At 37.8% G+C, this 16,730-nt stretch overlaps 2 protein-coding genes across 2 annotated transcripts in view; one reads left to right on the top strand and one right to left on the bottom strand.

The window, feature by feature from the left end:
* Positions 1-5,273, bottom strand: part of LOC132126740 (neurofascin-like) — an 85,719-nt gene extending 80,446 nt beyond the window's left edge. Inside the window, exon 1 of the mRNA XM_059538198.1 lies at positions 5,158-5,273. The gene's annotated coding sequence lies outside the window, so the exon portion shown is untranslated. The remainder of the gene's footprint in view (positions 1-5,157) is intronic.
* Positions 5,274-8,431: 3,158 nt separating this feature from the next.
* LOC132126681 (phosphatidylinositol 4-phosphate 3-kinase C2 domain-containing subunit beta-like) overlaps positions 8,432-16,730 on the top strand; it is a 43,652-nt gene continuing 35,353 nt past the window's right edge. The window contains exons 1-4 of the mRNA XM_059538102.1: positions 8,432-8,955; positions 14,448-15,299; positions 15,577-15,677; positions 15,844-16,004. Of these exons, the coding sequence (XP_059394085.1) occupies positions 14,535-15,299; positions 15,577-15,677; positions 15,844-16,004 (1,027 nt within the window). The 5' untranslated portion in view covers positions 8,432-8,955; positions 14,448-14,534. The remainder of the gene's footprint in view (positions 8,956-14,447; positions 15,300-15,576; positions 15,678-15,843; positions 16,005-16,730) is intronic.

Genomic DNA, 16,730 nt, shown 5'->3' with positions numbered 1-16,730 from the left:
GTGTGTGTGTGTTTAAAAAAGTTAAACAAATCTGATTACATCACATGATTACATCACATAGTGATCACATCTCATCATTAATTGCCATGGACAATATTTATTATTTATTATGTACTTTCAATGCTTAATTTATGTGTTTAATCTATTAGTAGCAATTCCTTTGGGAAAACACTATCCCTGATGAATACGAATGACCCTCTGCTTCAGAAGCCTGTGCAGGTGCAGGGCTGCTGGCTTCACAGAGCAAGTGGCCTCCCTGCAGATGTAGGGCCCCATGTGTGCCCTGCTAAAAGTCACCAAGAGAGACATCACAGATACAAAAAGAAGTAAAAGCCAGTGAGGACTGTTACAGACAGTTCCCATAGTGCCTATAATGCTTGAATGCTTTGAAACAAGAAGAATAAGGATGCAAATATACAATGCACTGCAAATGCTTTGATGTTGCACATCAAAAACACAATCATAACTCACAGAGGTCATTGTTGGAGAGGCAGAGGTGAGCTCTACTATAGATCAAACAGAACGTCTGAAACAGCACTTAAAGTGAAGGTGTGGCGGTTATGAAAACAAAATCTCTCATTCATAGATTTTGTTGGATAGTTAGCTACTGGGCCTTGATAAAATATTCAGAGTGCATCAGACAAGAAGGGCTTCGTAAGGAAACAGGAGTGAGTCATGCAGTGAGATGCATTGGTAACTTCATGTTCTCTTTAATGATATTAACAGAGAATCTCTGCTGTTGCATGAAAATTATGAGTGACGGTGTTAGGGAGCAGACCAGGAACAATATCAATATCGATAACAATATTATATCAATCTTTTAAAATCATTTTGTGTGTGTGACCCTGGATGACAATGTCTTAAAAAGTAGCACAGGTATATTTGTAGCAATAGCCAAAAATACATTATATGGGTTAAAATGATGCATTTATGTTCAAACTTGATAAAACTTAATGTTTGATTAGTAATATGCATTGCTAAGAACTTCATTTGGACAAATTTAAATATATAAATCTCAATTTTTTTAAACTGACCCTTGTATTTTTGTAGTCCAGGGTCACATATGACGACACATATTTTTAAATATTCTATTTTTCAATTAAAATAATTATTTATAAAATATAAAAAGAATACATTTTCCATATACACAAACACAGATACAAACCCCATTACCTTGGTCAGACAAATTGATCACAGAATAATTTTTGTGGACCATAGGCCAGAAACAGGCTAAGTTCGATGAAACTGAAATAATATATTGACCTCACAAGCCACTTCCATGTAAAGTGCAATGATTTCACTTGGCAAAATAATGTAAAGTCTTAAATTATCTTAATTTGGTGGCCTAGAAATTACTGACATAATTAATAACCTTAACATATAACCCATAATTTACAACAATTAATTATTAACCTCAATTTGTGTAAATGTGCCCAGCAAGGCCTCTTTACTCATTGCTGGGATAAAGCTGCGTCTCCGCAAACAAAAAAATCAATGTAGATGCAGCTAGTAATGTGTCCTCCTTGTTTTAGGCCAGTCTGAAATCCATAACTATCAACAGCCTTGACTCAGCTGAATCCGGACAAAGAGTACATTACGGGCTATAACAATCTTCCATTAGCGGTCTATTCAAGCAAACAGATTCAATGCCCTGGAGCAGTCTCCTAAAACATACTGCTCTAAAATACAAGCAAATGTTTCAGCTGACCCCATTGTTTCAGTCTCATTTTTCTTGTCCTCCCTGAAGAAGACACAGAGCCAGACAGAGATCAAAAACTAGAATGAATGCCCAGCCTGACTCCATCTTCTTTCAGTCTCTCCTTTCCCTCCAGCGTGCAACAGTTCTAATCGGCACCGGGCCAGACTCACCTTCTAGACGCACCTCTTGTCCCCCCTCTGGAGAAAGATGCTATTGCATAGCTAAAAATAGAACCTATGGAAACAAAACCTTGAGAAGTAAAAGGTAAGCATCCAATTGCAGAGTAGGAACCCTGAGAGTAGGTGAATATGAGCTGTGGAGGAGGGGAAAGATGGGAATGCTAGTGGATGAAATTAAATTAAGCACCATATATCATCTCTTTGACCTTATTTCATTGCAGTCATTAAAGACGCATCACTTTTATGCACCAAGTCATTCAATTTTCCTAAATAACTTCACTAATCTTCTGTGTATGCATCTTTAATTAATACTTAACAGCAAAGTGGAGTTATTTACATAAATCTGACAAGAAAATGTGATCTTCTCCCCATCTAAATTTTCTTTTAAGTGGCAGAAGGTGCTGAGAGGGAATCGCAGGTTTCTCTAATGCTGTTTTAATTGCATGCTCAGTAGGAGTATCCACAGGGTTGAGCCACAACTAACATGTTGCCAAGTAAAAGGATTTCTCAAAATTCACCATATGGCAGAAAATACCTCTATAGGTGGTGAGGGGGGTGTGCAGGTAAAAGCATGTGGTCATGTTATTTGTGGATAAATTAATTTTTTTCATAATTTTTACACAAAATATAGAATGTATATATATATATATATATGTATATATATATATGTATATGTATATATATAACTGCCTATTAAACAGTAAAAGTGTTATTTAAACTACAAAAATGTACATGTTTCCTGGGTATTAAATTGCATCAATCAAAGCTAGCAACAGAAAACGAGTGGAATATCAGCATCTAGTGGTGTGGTGAGGTCACTGCGACTTACAGAGAATGGACGTTGAATAAGAAGTGGAGTTGGGTTTGATGCAGTTGAGCTATACATACATACAACCATTCATAATATTCTTTCAAAACATATCATCATAAATTACATGCACTTATATTATATTTGATGTTTGCATCATTAGCTCTGTTACTTTCTTTTTAATACTGTATAGCTGGTTTGAAACTCTACAAAGTGCTATAAAAATAAAGGTGACTTGATTAAATTTATAACTTTAACTTCCATTAACGTTTTAGATGTAGGCTACCAGATCATGTTACAAGTTAAAATGCAAGCTGTACTGTTTGCTCTGATAAATCCAAGATTTAATCTGACACTGTTCTCATTAAAGTACTCTTTAGAAATTCCTAATCAGGATAGAAAAAACTTTTGTTGGGCTGCCGGTGGTTATCGAATTTCACTAACTGCTAAGCACTATGAAATACCTCCATGAATGATTGCAACACAATATGACAAAGACTGCTGAATGGGAGATGACATGTACATCTCTGGATCATTCAGAGCATATGGGTCCAACTCAGTGGGAATATGGGCCCAGGCCAGGTCACATGGCCATAGATACCATCTGATGTGGGCAGTTTTGCATCTTTAATTCATGATGGAAGAATAAAAAAAATGTTCGGTTAGTGGACTAATTCAGCTGCTCTGAGTTTCCCAAAGCAGCAGTCAAAGATTATAAATGGAAACATTTCCCCTGTAGTAGATCCACAGATATGAATATAAAAAGTTAAGTCAAGGATCAAACAGAATTGTACACATTCAAAACTATGCAAGATGAGTCCCTGATTGATACTCAGATATATTATACTTTATACTTATATTGGATAGGGCTGTGCTTAAAATCGAAGGCGATTTTCATGCGCATCTAGTCAGTAAAGGCGCTCCTAGTATATTTCCAGCACGTGCATTCAGATCAGGATTGCCAGGTTTTCACAACAAAGCCTGCTCAGTTGCTTCTCAAAACTAGTCTAAAACTAGGTTTCCAGGGGGTTCCCCGATAAAAATTGCCTCCCGGGGTAAAATACACGTTTTTTGGCAGAGTTGCCTTGTTAAAATTCGCATTTTAGTGGCTAACGTTAAATATCACATTATTTGGGATTGGGGTCGCTTCAACCTGTGGACATGAAAAAACAACCGCAGACTTGGCAACACTGGTTGGACTTTAGTTCACTGACAATCTACACAAAATCGAATTCAAAATCGCAGTCGATTCATTGCCGATTTTGAGTAGATTGTCAGTGAACTAGGACTCTGTGTATTAAATGCAGCTCCTCCTGAACCAGTGTCGCCAAGTCTGCGGTTGTTTTTTCATGTCCGCGGGTCGAAGCGACCCCATTCCCAATAACGTGATATTTAGCCCCTAAAATGCGAATTTTACCAAGGCAACTCTGCCAAAAAACGTGTATTTTAACCCCGGGACACAATTTTTTATCGGGGAACCTCCTGGAAACACGATTGGGCTAGTTTTTGACTAGTTTTGAGAAGCAACTGGGCAGAATTTGTTGTGAAAACCTGTCAACCCTGATCTGAACGCACATGCTGGAAAGATACTACTAATTACAGGAGTGCCTTTACTGATGAGATGCGCATGAAAATCGCATTCGATTTACTGCACAGCCCTAAATTGGATAGGTTTTATTTTAAATATGATGATGATAAAGCATTAGATAGATAGATAGATAGATAGATAGATAGATAGATAGATAGATAGATAGATAGATAGATAGATAGATAGATAGATAGATAGTTGTACATTTAAGGCCTACAAGTTTTCACCCTACCATTAAAGCCAATATAAATCTTATATATATATATATATATATATATATATATATAATATGCAAGTGTTAGTGTATAATGTTTATTGAAAATATTCAGATTATTTGCTATCTTAACCAACTTGATTTATCCACGCAGGCAAAACTAACCTTCTTAAAGCCTGTGAATTATATTACAATGTAATATTTACCCTCTAACGTGGCCTGAAGGTTTCTCGTGTAACAAAACGCAGCAGAAAATGCTGCAAGAAGCGCCCTGGATAGGGGCGATTACACTTTCACTTCCTACAGCATCCTTGGCCAACATTCGGCCTCAAAAACAACTAACTTGACAGCCTCGAAAAGCCCGAGTTTATTTACCTAAACATAGCTGGTGACATTCAATGAGGCTGCGTTTATATTTCTCTAGCGTTTCGTGAGATATTGCCGGCATTTTCAGGCTGTGATGCTTTGCGCAGAGCAGCAGGAAGAAGACCGCATCACTCAGTGATGCGCAGAGAAGCTGAAGCACGCGGGATGCGCGAGGATTACTGAAGCAGCAACGGCCGTATTTAAGAAACACAAATCTAGCCTGCTTTTATCTCCTGTGGAAACAAGGCCAGCTACTCGTAATGTGTTACCCCTGACAGCGCTGTGATAGCATCGCTCTCTTACCTGTGTCGCTGTTGGTTTGGCCACATATAATGCAGTGATTCGGTAATGCGGTAATATCCTTCTGTGCTGTGCGACCCTCTCAGAGCGCGCGCTCACTTCCCACGCTCGCTCCTGTAGGCGCGCCTCCGATTCCAGCAGGACAGGTGTTCCCATCGTCTGCGTTCGAGCTGCACTTCAGCAACGTCACACGAAGCGTCAATTTAATACCACGTGATTAATGCATATATTAAGATTAGATAAACGTGACCCTGGTCCACAAAACCAGTCATAACCCCCTCAACCCCCGCCCCTTCTTATATATATATATATATATATATATATATATATATATATATATATATATATTTTATTGGGATTTATACATTATCTGAAAGCTGACTAAACAAGCTTTTCATTGATGTATGGTTTGTTAGTATAAAGGATACTGGACTGAAAAAGAACTATTTGAAAATATGAAATCTGAGGGTGCAAATATTGAGAGAAACGACTTTAAAATTGTCCAAATGAAGCTCTTAGCAATGCATATTACCAATCACAAATTAAGTTTTTATATATTAACGGTAGGAAATTGACAAAATATATTATTGAAACTTGATCTTTACTTATTATCCTAATGATATTGCATAAAAGAAAAATCGATTATTTTGATGTATTGACTCAAATTTCCTATGACTGGTTTTGTGGTCCATGGTCACTGGTCACACTGAAAGCTTAAACCAAATTTAATGTAAAGCCATAAGAAATGATTATGGGCTGCTTTATTTTTATAATAATATTTTGACAGGATTATTCAAATACGTCTTAAAATTTTATATTGCATGTAAACACAAATGCACCACATTGTTATAGTTTACTTCTGAAAGGCAATGTGGTTTGTGATAACAAATTAACTATTAATCTGGCACTCAAACTAAATTGTAAAAAAACAAAAACAAACAAATAAAACTATCTTTCAACGATTTTCTTTTTAAAGTGACTTTTTATTCAGCAAATAATTGCAATTGTTCAAAAAATAAAAAGTTAAAATAAAAAAAGTAAAAAAAATATTAATAATAATACATAAATCAATAAAATCAATTAGCCTTAATCTTGTTCTTATATCCTATATATATATATATATATATATATATATAGAGAGAGAGAGAGAGAGAGAGAGAGAGAGAGAGCAGATAAATGAAGCCTTGATGAGCATAAGATATTAATTATTGCTGACCCCAAACTTAGCATATGTTGTTATTTACTGAAAGAAATAGATTATACATAACAATATCTTTATAATGATAGGCTGAGACATACTATTTCTTTATCAATGGACTTCTGTTCCAAACACACAGCACTCTTTGATAGGGAAATTTACATCATCCATTACAATATAGTGACACACTGGCCCAGTTTAACATCACACAAGTAGCCTACATGAACAGAGCCACACAAACTATTCCCTTGAACACATTTCTCCATTTAAGAGTAACATCAGAAATGCACACACATCACCAAACAGACACAGTATGGCAACTCATAGACATTATCTGCTAATGGACTTTTACACATAAACACTTTGTTGTTACAGAAATTATTATAATAAGCGGTGTTCAATATTAAAACTGCACGCATTATTAAATGTAAAAAAATGCACCTAGAAGATGAGAAGTAATCAGAGAAAATCTGTGGCAGGAAAATGGTTATTTAAAATAATACCATTTGCTATAAATGATATTCCAGAGGCCATACAACTGTGGAGCTTCAAAATAATAATACTAATAATAATACACACAGCTTACAGACTAGTATTATTTTAAAATTATGTGGAAAAATGTCTCTGAGAAGTTTAACTATGAAAAAAATAAACCGATAGCAGCTGGGAAATCTAATCTTGTATGCAGTCTGCAGTTTGTTTCAGGCCCCTCAGCTTGCAAAAGTAAATCCTGCATACTAAACCTTGAAGACAAAGGCCTGCACTGCTATTCCCACATTATATACAGATTTGCCAGGCACTGACATACTTCACTGTGATGTTGGGAATACAAAGTTCAGTGCTTTACTTGCAAGGTTTTAATGTAGTTTATGCCAAGCAATGGTACACAATGTACACGTCAAATTTGCCTGCAGTTACTGTTGTGTGTGCACGAACCATAGATTGTATGCGATTTAAATTTGTCCTTTCTCTTTGGAATGTTACAAGCTCTTGGTGCATAAATAAGATATGTAAAGTTGCAAAGACTAACGTCTCAAATCCAAAGAGATATTCTGCATAAAAGTTAAGAGTCAACCACTCCTACCTGAAACAGCTCATTCTAACATACCCCCACATGTCTACTGTACATCACGATGTAGGAAGATTTGCATAACACATCGCAAAAAAATTTCAAATATGTGTTTCGTTATGAAAGCGAAACTACTTTGGTTGGCCTTCCAAAAGAGGACACAACTAGAAATCAGTGGTTAAGTTGTATTTACAACACTCAACCTAAATATTCAGATGTGTGCAGGGCATTTAACAGAAGAAGACTATTTCCTGAACCAGTAGCCTACAATGAGGCTGTGGCACAAATGCTGTTTCTATGAAGTTGGGCAGTTCCAACTTTGCAAGAACAATCTGGCGCTTCTGACTCCCAGCCTGTAAGTACGTTTACATATTTAAAGTATTTGCCAATGATAATTCATACACGAGTTTTGAGCAGTGTAGAGTAGCGCTTGTTGTTTGTCGTTACTCTGATAATAACTGCACACATGGTTTCATGTTTACGAGTTGCGATACGCAACACAACGCTAAAAAGATAGTATTATAAGTCATTATAATCAAATTATATGTTTGAAATTTGTGATTCAGAGAAGGCAGAAAAAATCTAACTTTTTACAGTATTCTATGCAGTGATGGAAGTCGATTAACATTGCATTATAAATATATATATATTTACTTTAAAAATATCCAAGATGGTTTGAAGAACACAGATAAACCATATATTGTCACAACTGTTTACTGTGTTGATGTTTCATCAGGAAAATTTTCTCTATTTGCATTTTATTCAGCTAGGGATTTCCTGGAACATCATAAGTTCTATGTGTCCCACTCGTGGAGTTTCTGGGCAAGGGCGCCCTCCGGCTAAGAGTACGAATGAAACAGGCATTACTTTTGTACTCAATAATGCTCACACAACACCTGGTGGCGGAATTAGGAAAACCTGCGATGGCGGAGCAGTCCGTGGCCTTCGAAGTGTGCGCACTTAACTTTGGACACAGTTTACCTGTGGGGATTTCCTCATTTTGTCTATGCATGTTTGAAGTATGCCTCGTATTGTGCTTTCGTGTATATATGTAGCTTTATGTAGGACTACATGTCATGGCAACACTTTGAAGTTGATATATTTGTATTATAGAATATATAGTCATGTTCTCTTTTTACAACTTTGAAGGAAAGGTTTTTACGTACCACTGCAGTGTTTGATGTCAAGCGTCATGATGGGATGCAATTACCCGTATTTTCCACTAGAGTATGCTATTGTTCTTCTTAACCCAAATCCTCTGGCTTTACACATCCAAAGAGAACTGGCTGAGCTTTGAACTGAAGCCGAAATCCACAGCGCAAGTCGGTCAGATAAACAGAAGAGAGAGAGAGAGGGAAGGAAAGAGCGTGTGTCTCATATGGATGAACAGAGGCGCACTCTTGATTTGGCCCTGATCTTCTGCTAGTGGACACCGGAAACGGCTGCCTGATCACCGTCTATCAAAGAACAACGATTGAGCCTGAGAATAAACGAAAAGGGCTATGACACAGGCGCTCCAAAGGCCGTGCACACGGTATGTGATATGCTCTTTCCTTCCCTATAACAGAAAGCGCTGAGAACGCTTCGTGTTTACGACCAGCTGTTTTTGCTCCGTGCCTGGATTTTTCTAAAATCTTTGTGTTCGATTGAGGTTCTCCCGAGCTGAGAACGAAACACTCTCGCGCTGCTCTAAATGTAACATTTAATAGGTGGCCGAAACATTCAGAGAGGCTTTTGACCGCCACGGTTTTGCTCATGTTTCGCCTGTTTCTATTTTAAAATGACTGGCTAGATATCGACTTGACAAGTTTGGGCTCTTGAACTCAAACAGATCTGTATTTAAAAGAGACGTTTGTATGATAGGACACTCGGAGTCATATACGGATGAAATGTGTATCAAAACAGAGGAAATGTTGTCTAGTTAAGTATTATTATTATTATTATTTAACTGTTGATTTTATTCTATTAAAAAAACTGATTTTTAATCTTTTTATTTTTGTTTATTTTTGAATGATTTAAAATTTGTAAACTATATGAGATGAAAGTGCTGTAAACAGAAACGAAGCATGATGGTGTCTGTTGCTATGCAATGATATTGCATGCTTTTTTTAATCGAATCGTATTTTTAATGAATGCTAAATCAATGATATTGCATGTTATTTTTTAGATGGTTTTAACAAAATTATTTATATAAACACTTGACAGTCATTTAGAATCTAAAACCCAAGACAAATGTAATTTAGAATAAAATATAATACAGTTATGCTTAATCAGAAAAATAAAAAGTCTTCATGCATTACATTATTTATAGTTTAATTAAAATTCATATAGGCAATCATTTAATAATAATCCTTGAAAAAATAACTCAGGTCTTTCCAAAAGAACCATGTGTTTTTACACTCAAAAACAAATGAAGCAGACTTTTTTTTTTTTGACAATGCATACAGTAAGTATCACAAGCTGCATGATGCATCTCCTCAAGCTTCAATTTATTCAGAACCTAACGGTGTTTTAAAGTAAAATGGTTGCATTAATTATAGTGACTCACAAGTAGGTTCATGCAGCTGGAAGCACAGGAAAGAGAGAAGTTTAGACTGCCATACAGTGTTAAGAAACATAAAAGTGCATATATATGACACAATAAACACAATTTGGGTTTGGACTCTGCAAACCTGTTTCAAGATTCTGCTTATTTCTGAATGACCAGGACGCTGGACCGAGCAAGAACTAAACTAATGTTTTGTAGTGCTTTGTGACTAAGAAAGAAAACCTTGTTTTCTTCCAGGTTTAGTTCCTTGTTTGTTTGATGCATAATCCCAGTTTTGTATTTCAGTCTGCATTCTTTATTTCAGCATGACAATCTGGAATTGGCCTCAGTCATTCTACCTGTTTCAGGTCTTTCAGTGTGCAAAATATCACGTATTGTATTTCTGAATCCATCCATGCACATAAGACCTGTCAGACAGGGTAAAAAAAAGCAACAATTAATGTTTTATGAGCACCAAAATCTCCTCAAACCACATAGAACCAGGTAGAAGTGTGGTGTCTGAACTCTAAAGACATTCTTGGCCAGGCGACACCTTCACAACAGGTCAAAGGTGCCATGCGTTTGGCTGAGTCACCTTCCTGTGGGATTTGAAGTTTTTGCGTTTGGCCTCATCCTCTGTTCTCTGTTTTTCTAAATCGGAAGTCTGGTGCTAACAGTTAGTTTTTACTTTATTTGTCTTTGTAAGTTTGTTTTGTGTTTGTCAAATGTCAATGCTGATTTTCTTTCAGACTTTCCCCACTGCATTGCTCAGAGGCTGAATGTTACCTCACTGGTTAAATGTGGGCCTGCTCACCACCATCTGCCTGACAGATCACAGTAGAGAGTCGGCTAGTCTAGAGGTCTTTGAACCGATATTAGAGATGGAACGCCACAGGAAGAGAGGCGTATTGATGATGGAAGACCTCAGCATACGGCGCACAAGCCCTGATCAGCTGGAACTAGTATAAGTGATCACCCTGAGCATGGAGGGAGCCGTGTGATATTTGTTGTTGAGTGGGTGTGTTGGGGGAGGGGTGTATATGGGGGGGACAGGGATGACAGCGCTCTCTTTGTCTTTGGCTCTTCAAGCCGTGTGAACGTGTCTGAGTCGGCTCTGCCTCACGTGACGCGGCTGCCCTCACTCCACCCTGTCCTTTGTTCGGCCAATCTGGGAGCCACCCCTGATTGAATGGGATTATATCCCAGCAGGGGTTTGATTCCGGGGGCCTGTATGTGGCTGGCCTGGGGTCCCTGTGGAACAATGCAGATCCACCCTCTTTGCCACCCCTCCTGTCTTACTGCACCCCTCCGGCCAAAGCTCAGTCGTGAGGCTCTGCATAGGAAGCCTACGGGAGGCCGGTGCTCCTGGGAATGAGGTGCAGCCCTAGAAAGGCCGTTCAGAAGGAGTTGCATTTATATTTGTACAGTCCATCTGTTGATTCCTGAGATCGTTGTTTACAAACACATCTGTTTTTTGGATGCGTTTTTGCACAAGATTGTTTGTGCGTAACTGTCCTGAAGCTGACTCTAACACCATATCCTAAGAAGGCGTATTTGTCTACGATAACCTCAAGTTTTGTTCTGAACATTCACATTCGCAACAAATGTTGAGCAATAGACCATTTTATTTGACGCTTAGTTTGTATTTCAGCTAAGTCAACTAAAAAAAGACTATAATTGACTAGTTAAGGGTTGCTTGAACTACGAGTTGACAAATTAGACTTAAAAAGAAGCCCCTAATAATTTGGCTGAATTGTTGAATAAAGTTGTTATTTTTGTTTTCTTTACATACAAAAGGTGTTCTCACAACATCATAAAATTAAGGTTGAACCACTGATGTCGCATGGACTGTTTTAATGATGTCCTTACTACCTTTCTGGGCCTTGAACATGTCAGTTGCTTTGCTGTCCATGTAGAGTCAGAAAGCTCTCAGATTTCATCAAAAATATTTTAATTTATGTTCTGAAGATGAACAAATGTCATACGTGTTTTTAGAACGTCATGAGGGTGAGTAGCCTAATTAATGACAGAATTTTTATTTTTGGGTGAACCATCCCTTTAATGTGTATATATAACATCAAATAAATTCTGACGGGCAGTGATAGTGAGGCATCAAATCGGGATTTCACTTTTAATGTGGAAAGCCAGACTTCCTGTAAACGCATCACATCAAACCTGTTTTGAATGTTGTATGTACTAAGTCCTTTCTGTTTACACTGATCTCCATATGTACACGTTCAGCCAGGCAGAAACTAAACCAGTGACTGGATGAGTTGCCGATGGAAGGCCTAAAACACACAGTCAGGCTTCTGCATCCATTTCCTCTGCTGATCTGGAAAACACATTTTATTTTATTTATTTAAATGAAAATCACCAGAGATGATAGCAAAGGAATGTGGGGTTTTGCATTTTTGGGATGCAAAATGAGGTCAAAACGTAAAGCAATGGAAGGGTCCAGGAATGTCTGTCAAACAGATGCCCTTCTGCTTCCTCTTTGGTCTTTTGTTCTGGTGCCAGTCTTCTGGGGTAGGGTGTGAGAATTTCCTACAGTTGTGTTAGTGGGCGGAGAAACAGACCCCCTGCCACTGTTATCATGCTATGAAGGAAACGATGGGTCACAAGTGGTCATGAACCTAAAGGAATAGTTCACCCAAAAATGAAAATCATCATTTACTCTCTTTTTTTTGTCATTCCAAACCCATACAACTGGTACAATTGGTATTTTCTTTGGGACACAAAAGAAACCCAGTTTTGGTATTTTGGATCCCATTGCCTTTCATAATATGGACAAAAATTGTGACAACATTATTCAAAATATCTTTTGTGTTCTTCCCAAAGAATGTCATAATGACAGAAGTTTAATTTTTTTTAACCTTTTAGTTGAGCCACGGTCCAAATAAATTTACACAAAGTGGTATACAGTACTTCAATCCACTTTAGGACCACTCTGCAGTTTATTCAAGTTGTAACAATTATCATTCTAGCAGAAAACTGTCATTTGACCTTCCCAGCTGAATCCATTTACCATTGTGCAGGGTTATAGAGGACCATTAAGCCCAGTGGTTGTGTATGAGGCGGCAGCTGTGTCATGGCACATGTGTTACGAGGCTGATCGAACACTAAACCCATTTGAGCAGCACTCAGCTGGTCTTCAGGTTGATTTAAATTCGAAGCTTAGCATCTGTCCAGCTGTGACTCCACAGGAATAGCCTCTTAATATGGCACATCAGTCTCCTTGCAAGAGAGAGAACAGCTTCCCCCCACTGCTGAGGAACTGTTGTGCTGCAGAAGAACCTGCGTTGCACTGATGACTGTGCTGAAAGAGAAAGATCAGCTTGGCTTTGTCTTTTGCTGAGCAAGCAAAGACAATAAGACTCAGATGATCAGAGGCAAAGATAATCAAATTTAGAGTCACACGTCCTTTAAACACATCTGCGACTGAACATGTGGTACTTTTGTTCCATATTTGGTTCAAGATCTTCATTAGTTAAATGCTTCTGTCTTTATGTAATTATTTACTTGGCCATTTGTAGATAATAGAGGTTCTTGCTATATCTGTACCACCATATTGTTTTTTTTTTTTTTTTTTAAGATAGGATGTTTAATTGTTCATGCTTGATTGTTTTTTAAATTTACATTACCTTAGTCTAACACTCACTTATTTTTTTTTTTTTTAAAGCACATGATTAAAAAAAACACTGTTAAATGAAATATGTTGTAAATTCATACTGTTCATTATCAAGTTACATTTAAATTAAACTTTTTAATGATTGATTTTATTTTTTAGACAAAATAGTATATTCTTATGCATAAATTTAATATTGGTGCCTCTTTAAATGACTCCTGAAGTCATTCTTCTTGTTGAGGAGAGTTTTGGTATAGTGGCAGATATGGCTTATAGGTTTAACCGTTTGCCCAATAACTGTTGGAAGTGGGACTTTTATTCTGTAGGGCCCCTTTCCCCAAATTCAGGGTTTTTTTTTGTTTTGTTTTTTTACTCTAATTTTACTAGACTCCTGTTTAGTAGTTTAATTACATTGTCTTTTATTGTTACCCAGTTCTATTTGACTGCATAAAAACAACCTAATTTATTTTACAATATTCCTATCAAAGGTAAGTTTCAGTGTGCATATGGTGTGACGATAGTTTTACTCAAATTAAACAGTAAAATTCTCATGAAGTGTCATTTAATGAGACGGCAGATGCTGAAATCACCGGGACTGTCGGCACGCACTTCAGTGTATATATAGTAAACGAAACCACGCATCTGTGCCATTCATTCACACAGAGATGCACAGAAAATGCAGGATTCCTATTTAAATTGTCCTTTTTGCAGCTTGACAGCAAGTGTATTTAGTTGCTCGCTTTTTGTGATGCACGTCAACATCTCTGTGCAAGGTTGATGACTTATTTTTATAGTGGCTTCAGATGTTGCAATCTCTATCAGTTGTAAACAGCAAATGCATGTGTTTTTCTCTTTTACTCTTATCTCCTGACAGAGCCTAATGAACCGGTTGTGCAACTCGTAGTGCCATCCATCTCCTTTCTGCATTCCTCCTGTGCTCTGCAGCACCCCCTACAGGAACATGTCTGAGGCACAGACTCAAAGTGACCGGGAGCAGAGTTGGGGTTGCCTGGAATCGCTTGGACTCAGCCAGAGGGAGCTGGTCTTAGCAGAGGCCCTGCAGATGGAGTATGACGCCCTTGCCCGCCACCGACAAGACAAGGGACCAGCAAATACTCTACCTCCTGAAACCAGCAAGTCATCACCCGCGAGGAGCGAGCCCTCCATGCCTAGACCTATTCCCATTCCTCCTCGGAATACTTTGCAGCAGGGCATTTCTGGATCTGACCCCATGCTCAACCACGTTCAACCTGGAGTGTCAAACTTATCGCGATCCAGCGGTGAGTCTCACGGATTTAGTAAGGAGCCTCGTTACATCCTGGACGAATGGGAAAGTGATTTAGAAGGAACAGCCCAACTGTTGTCAAAAGGTCTGCCATCTCTAGATGAGCCCCCACCACCAGTACCGCCCAGAAATCCCATCCCCCAGAACGATCCATTCATTGTCCATCGAAGCTCAGCCCCACGGGATGTCAACTTGTTCACTCCTGAGGTGGACCAGCCCAAGCTTTCCTCTGGAGACACTCTGAACTATGATAACCTCAATGACTCCCTTAGCAAGCTAAATGGGGATTGGCTGTCACCTAATAGAAGCCGGAGAGTAAATGGGGACAAATCAGGGAAGGCAGTAGCTCGCAGTAACACCCTTCCTCCTCAGGTTCCTCCTCGCACCTATTTTCCAGCGCAGAAGAGTACTAGAAGCCAACGCAGAGTATCAGTTGATCCGGTGAGCATTCAGACTGTCATTTTCTTTAATTTCCTAGATGTTTTTTTTTTTTTTTCATAATATTAATTTTATTGCATTTTCTTCCCTTTTACAATGCAGTGTGTGGTTGTAAATAATGAATTATAATAAAATTATATAAAATATTCTATATATATATATATATATATATATATATATATATATTATTATTACTGTTGTTGTTGTTTTGAGAATCTATAAAATGTTTTTCCCAATTTATAACTGTCAGATAAAGAAATACTTATTAAAAATCATGTAGGTATCCCTGGGGTCCAGGCCAAATGGCTTTGGTTATGAGCTCTTTCAGGTGTCTGAAGAGAGAGATGAAGAAGTGGCGGCCTTCTGTCATATACTTGACTTGTGAGTTATTAGTATCTTTCGTGCCAACTTTTGAAAAATTATATTTTATTTTATTACAATAATGAAATTTCTTTTTTACATTTCTGTATATAAAAATGTATATAATTACATTTATTATTAGGACCATTCATTCCAGTTTATTTACATCTCTTACTATTTTCACCAGGCTACGATCGGCATACCCATGCAATGACTACTCAAAAAATGCAGGCTTTGTTTGGAGTCCGTGTGTGGCACAAGATGAACTGCAGCAGGGCCTGGGGGTCAGCATAAAGGTCACGGTTTATAGTGAACACTTCAGAGAACCACTCACATTCTCTTGTGATGGTAAGAACTGAAGCGCTTTCAATTATTTGTAATCAAATAATACAGATCATTTAAATATTCTGTATGAGCTTGGTTATAACTGTGGAGTTGTATTTTCTGTTCCACATCCTGAAGCTTTTGAACGGGACCATAGCATCTCATTGGAAAGGCTGGAGAGGCTCTAGACCCTGAGTTCTCTTAATAGCATTACACTGAATGGGCGTTCTGCCAGCCATCTGTTTTGTGTACTCAATTAAAAGAGGCAGCTTTTCATTCAACTGCCTTGGAGGAATGCACTCAAACCCCCTCATACACACACACATACACGCACACAGAGACAGATATGGCCTCATGCGGTGAGATTAGAGAGAGGCCCAATAAATATGTCTTGTACATGTTTTCACTCTCACTTCTTCTTTTGTTTTTTTTCTGCTCTGGTATGATTTGCCTGACAGATGCTTTTTATTATGGCAGCCTGCCAATGTTTGATAAATGTGGTGCCATTCTCGCATGGCTCTGTTTTTGTGTCATGAGCAGCTGTGAAATTTTCTAAATGTTTGTTAAAATGATAGAGGTCAACCCAAAATAGTTCATAGGGCATGGAAAAATAGTTGGGTCTGTACAGAACTGCTCGAGGGTTGGGTAGCCCAGCCAGACAGTTAATGACTGTACATTCAATGAATATCTTTCATGCTGTACATTATAATATTGTGGTTTCTAAATTCAAATTTTGAATTCAAATTCTAA

This window comes from Carassius carassius, chromosome 44 (assembly GCF_963082965.1).
Source record: "Carassius carassius chromosome 44, fCarCar2.1, whole genome shotgun sequence".
In the NCBI taxonomy this organism is placed as follows: Eukaryota; Metazoa; Chordata; class Actinopteri; order Cypriniformes; family Cyprinidae; genus Carassius; species Carassius carassius.
This window is presented reverse-complemented; position numbering and strand designations above follow the sequence as displayed.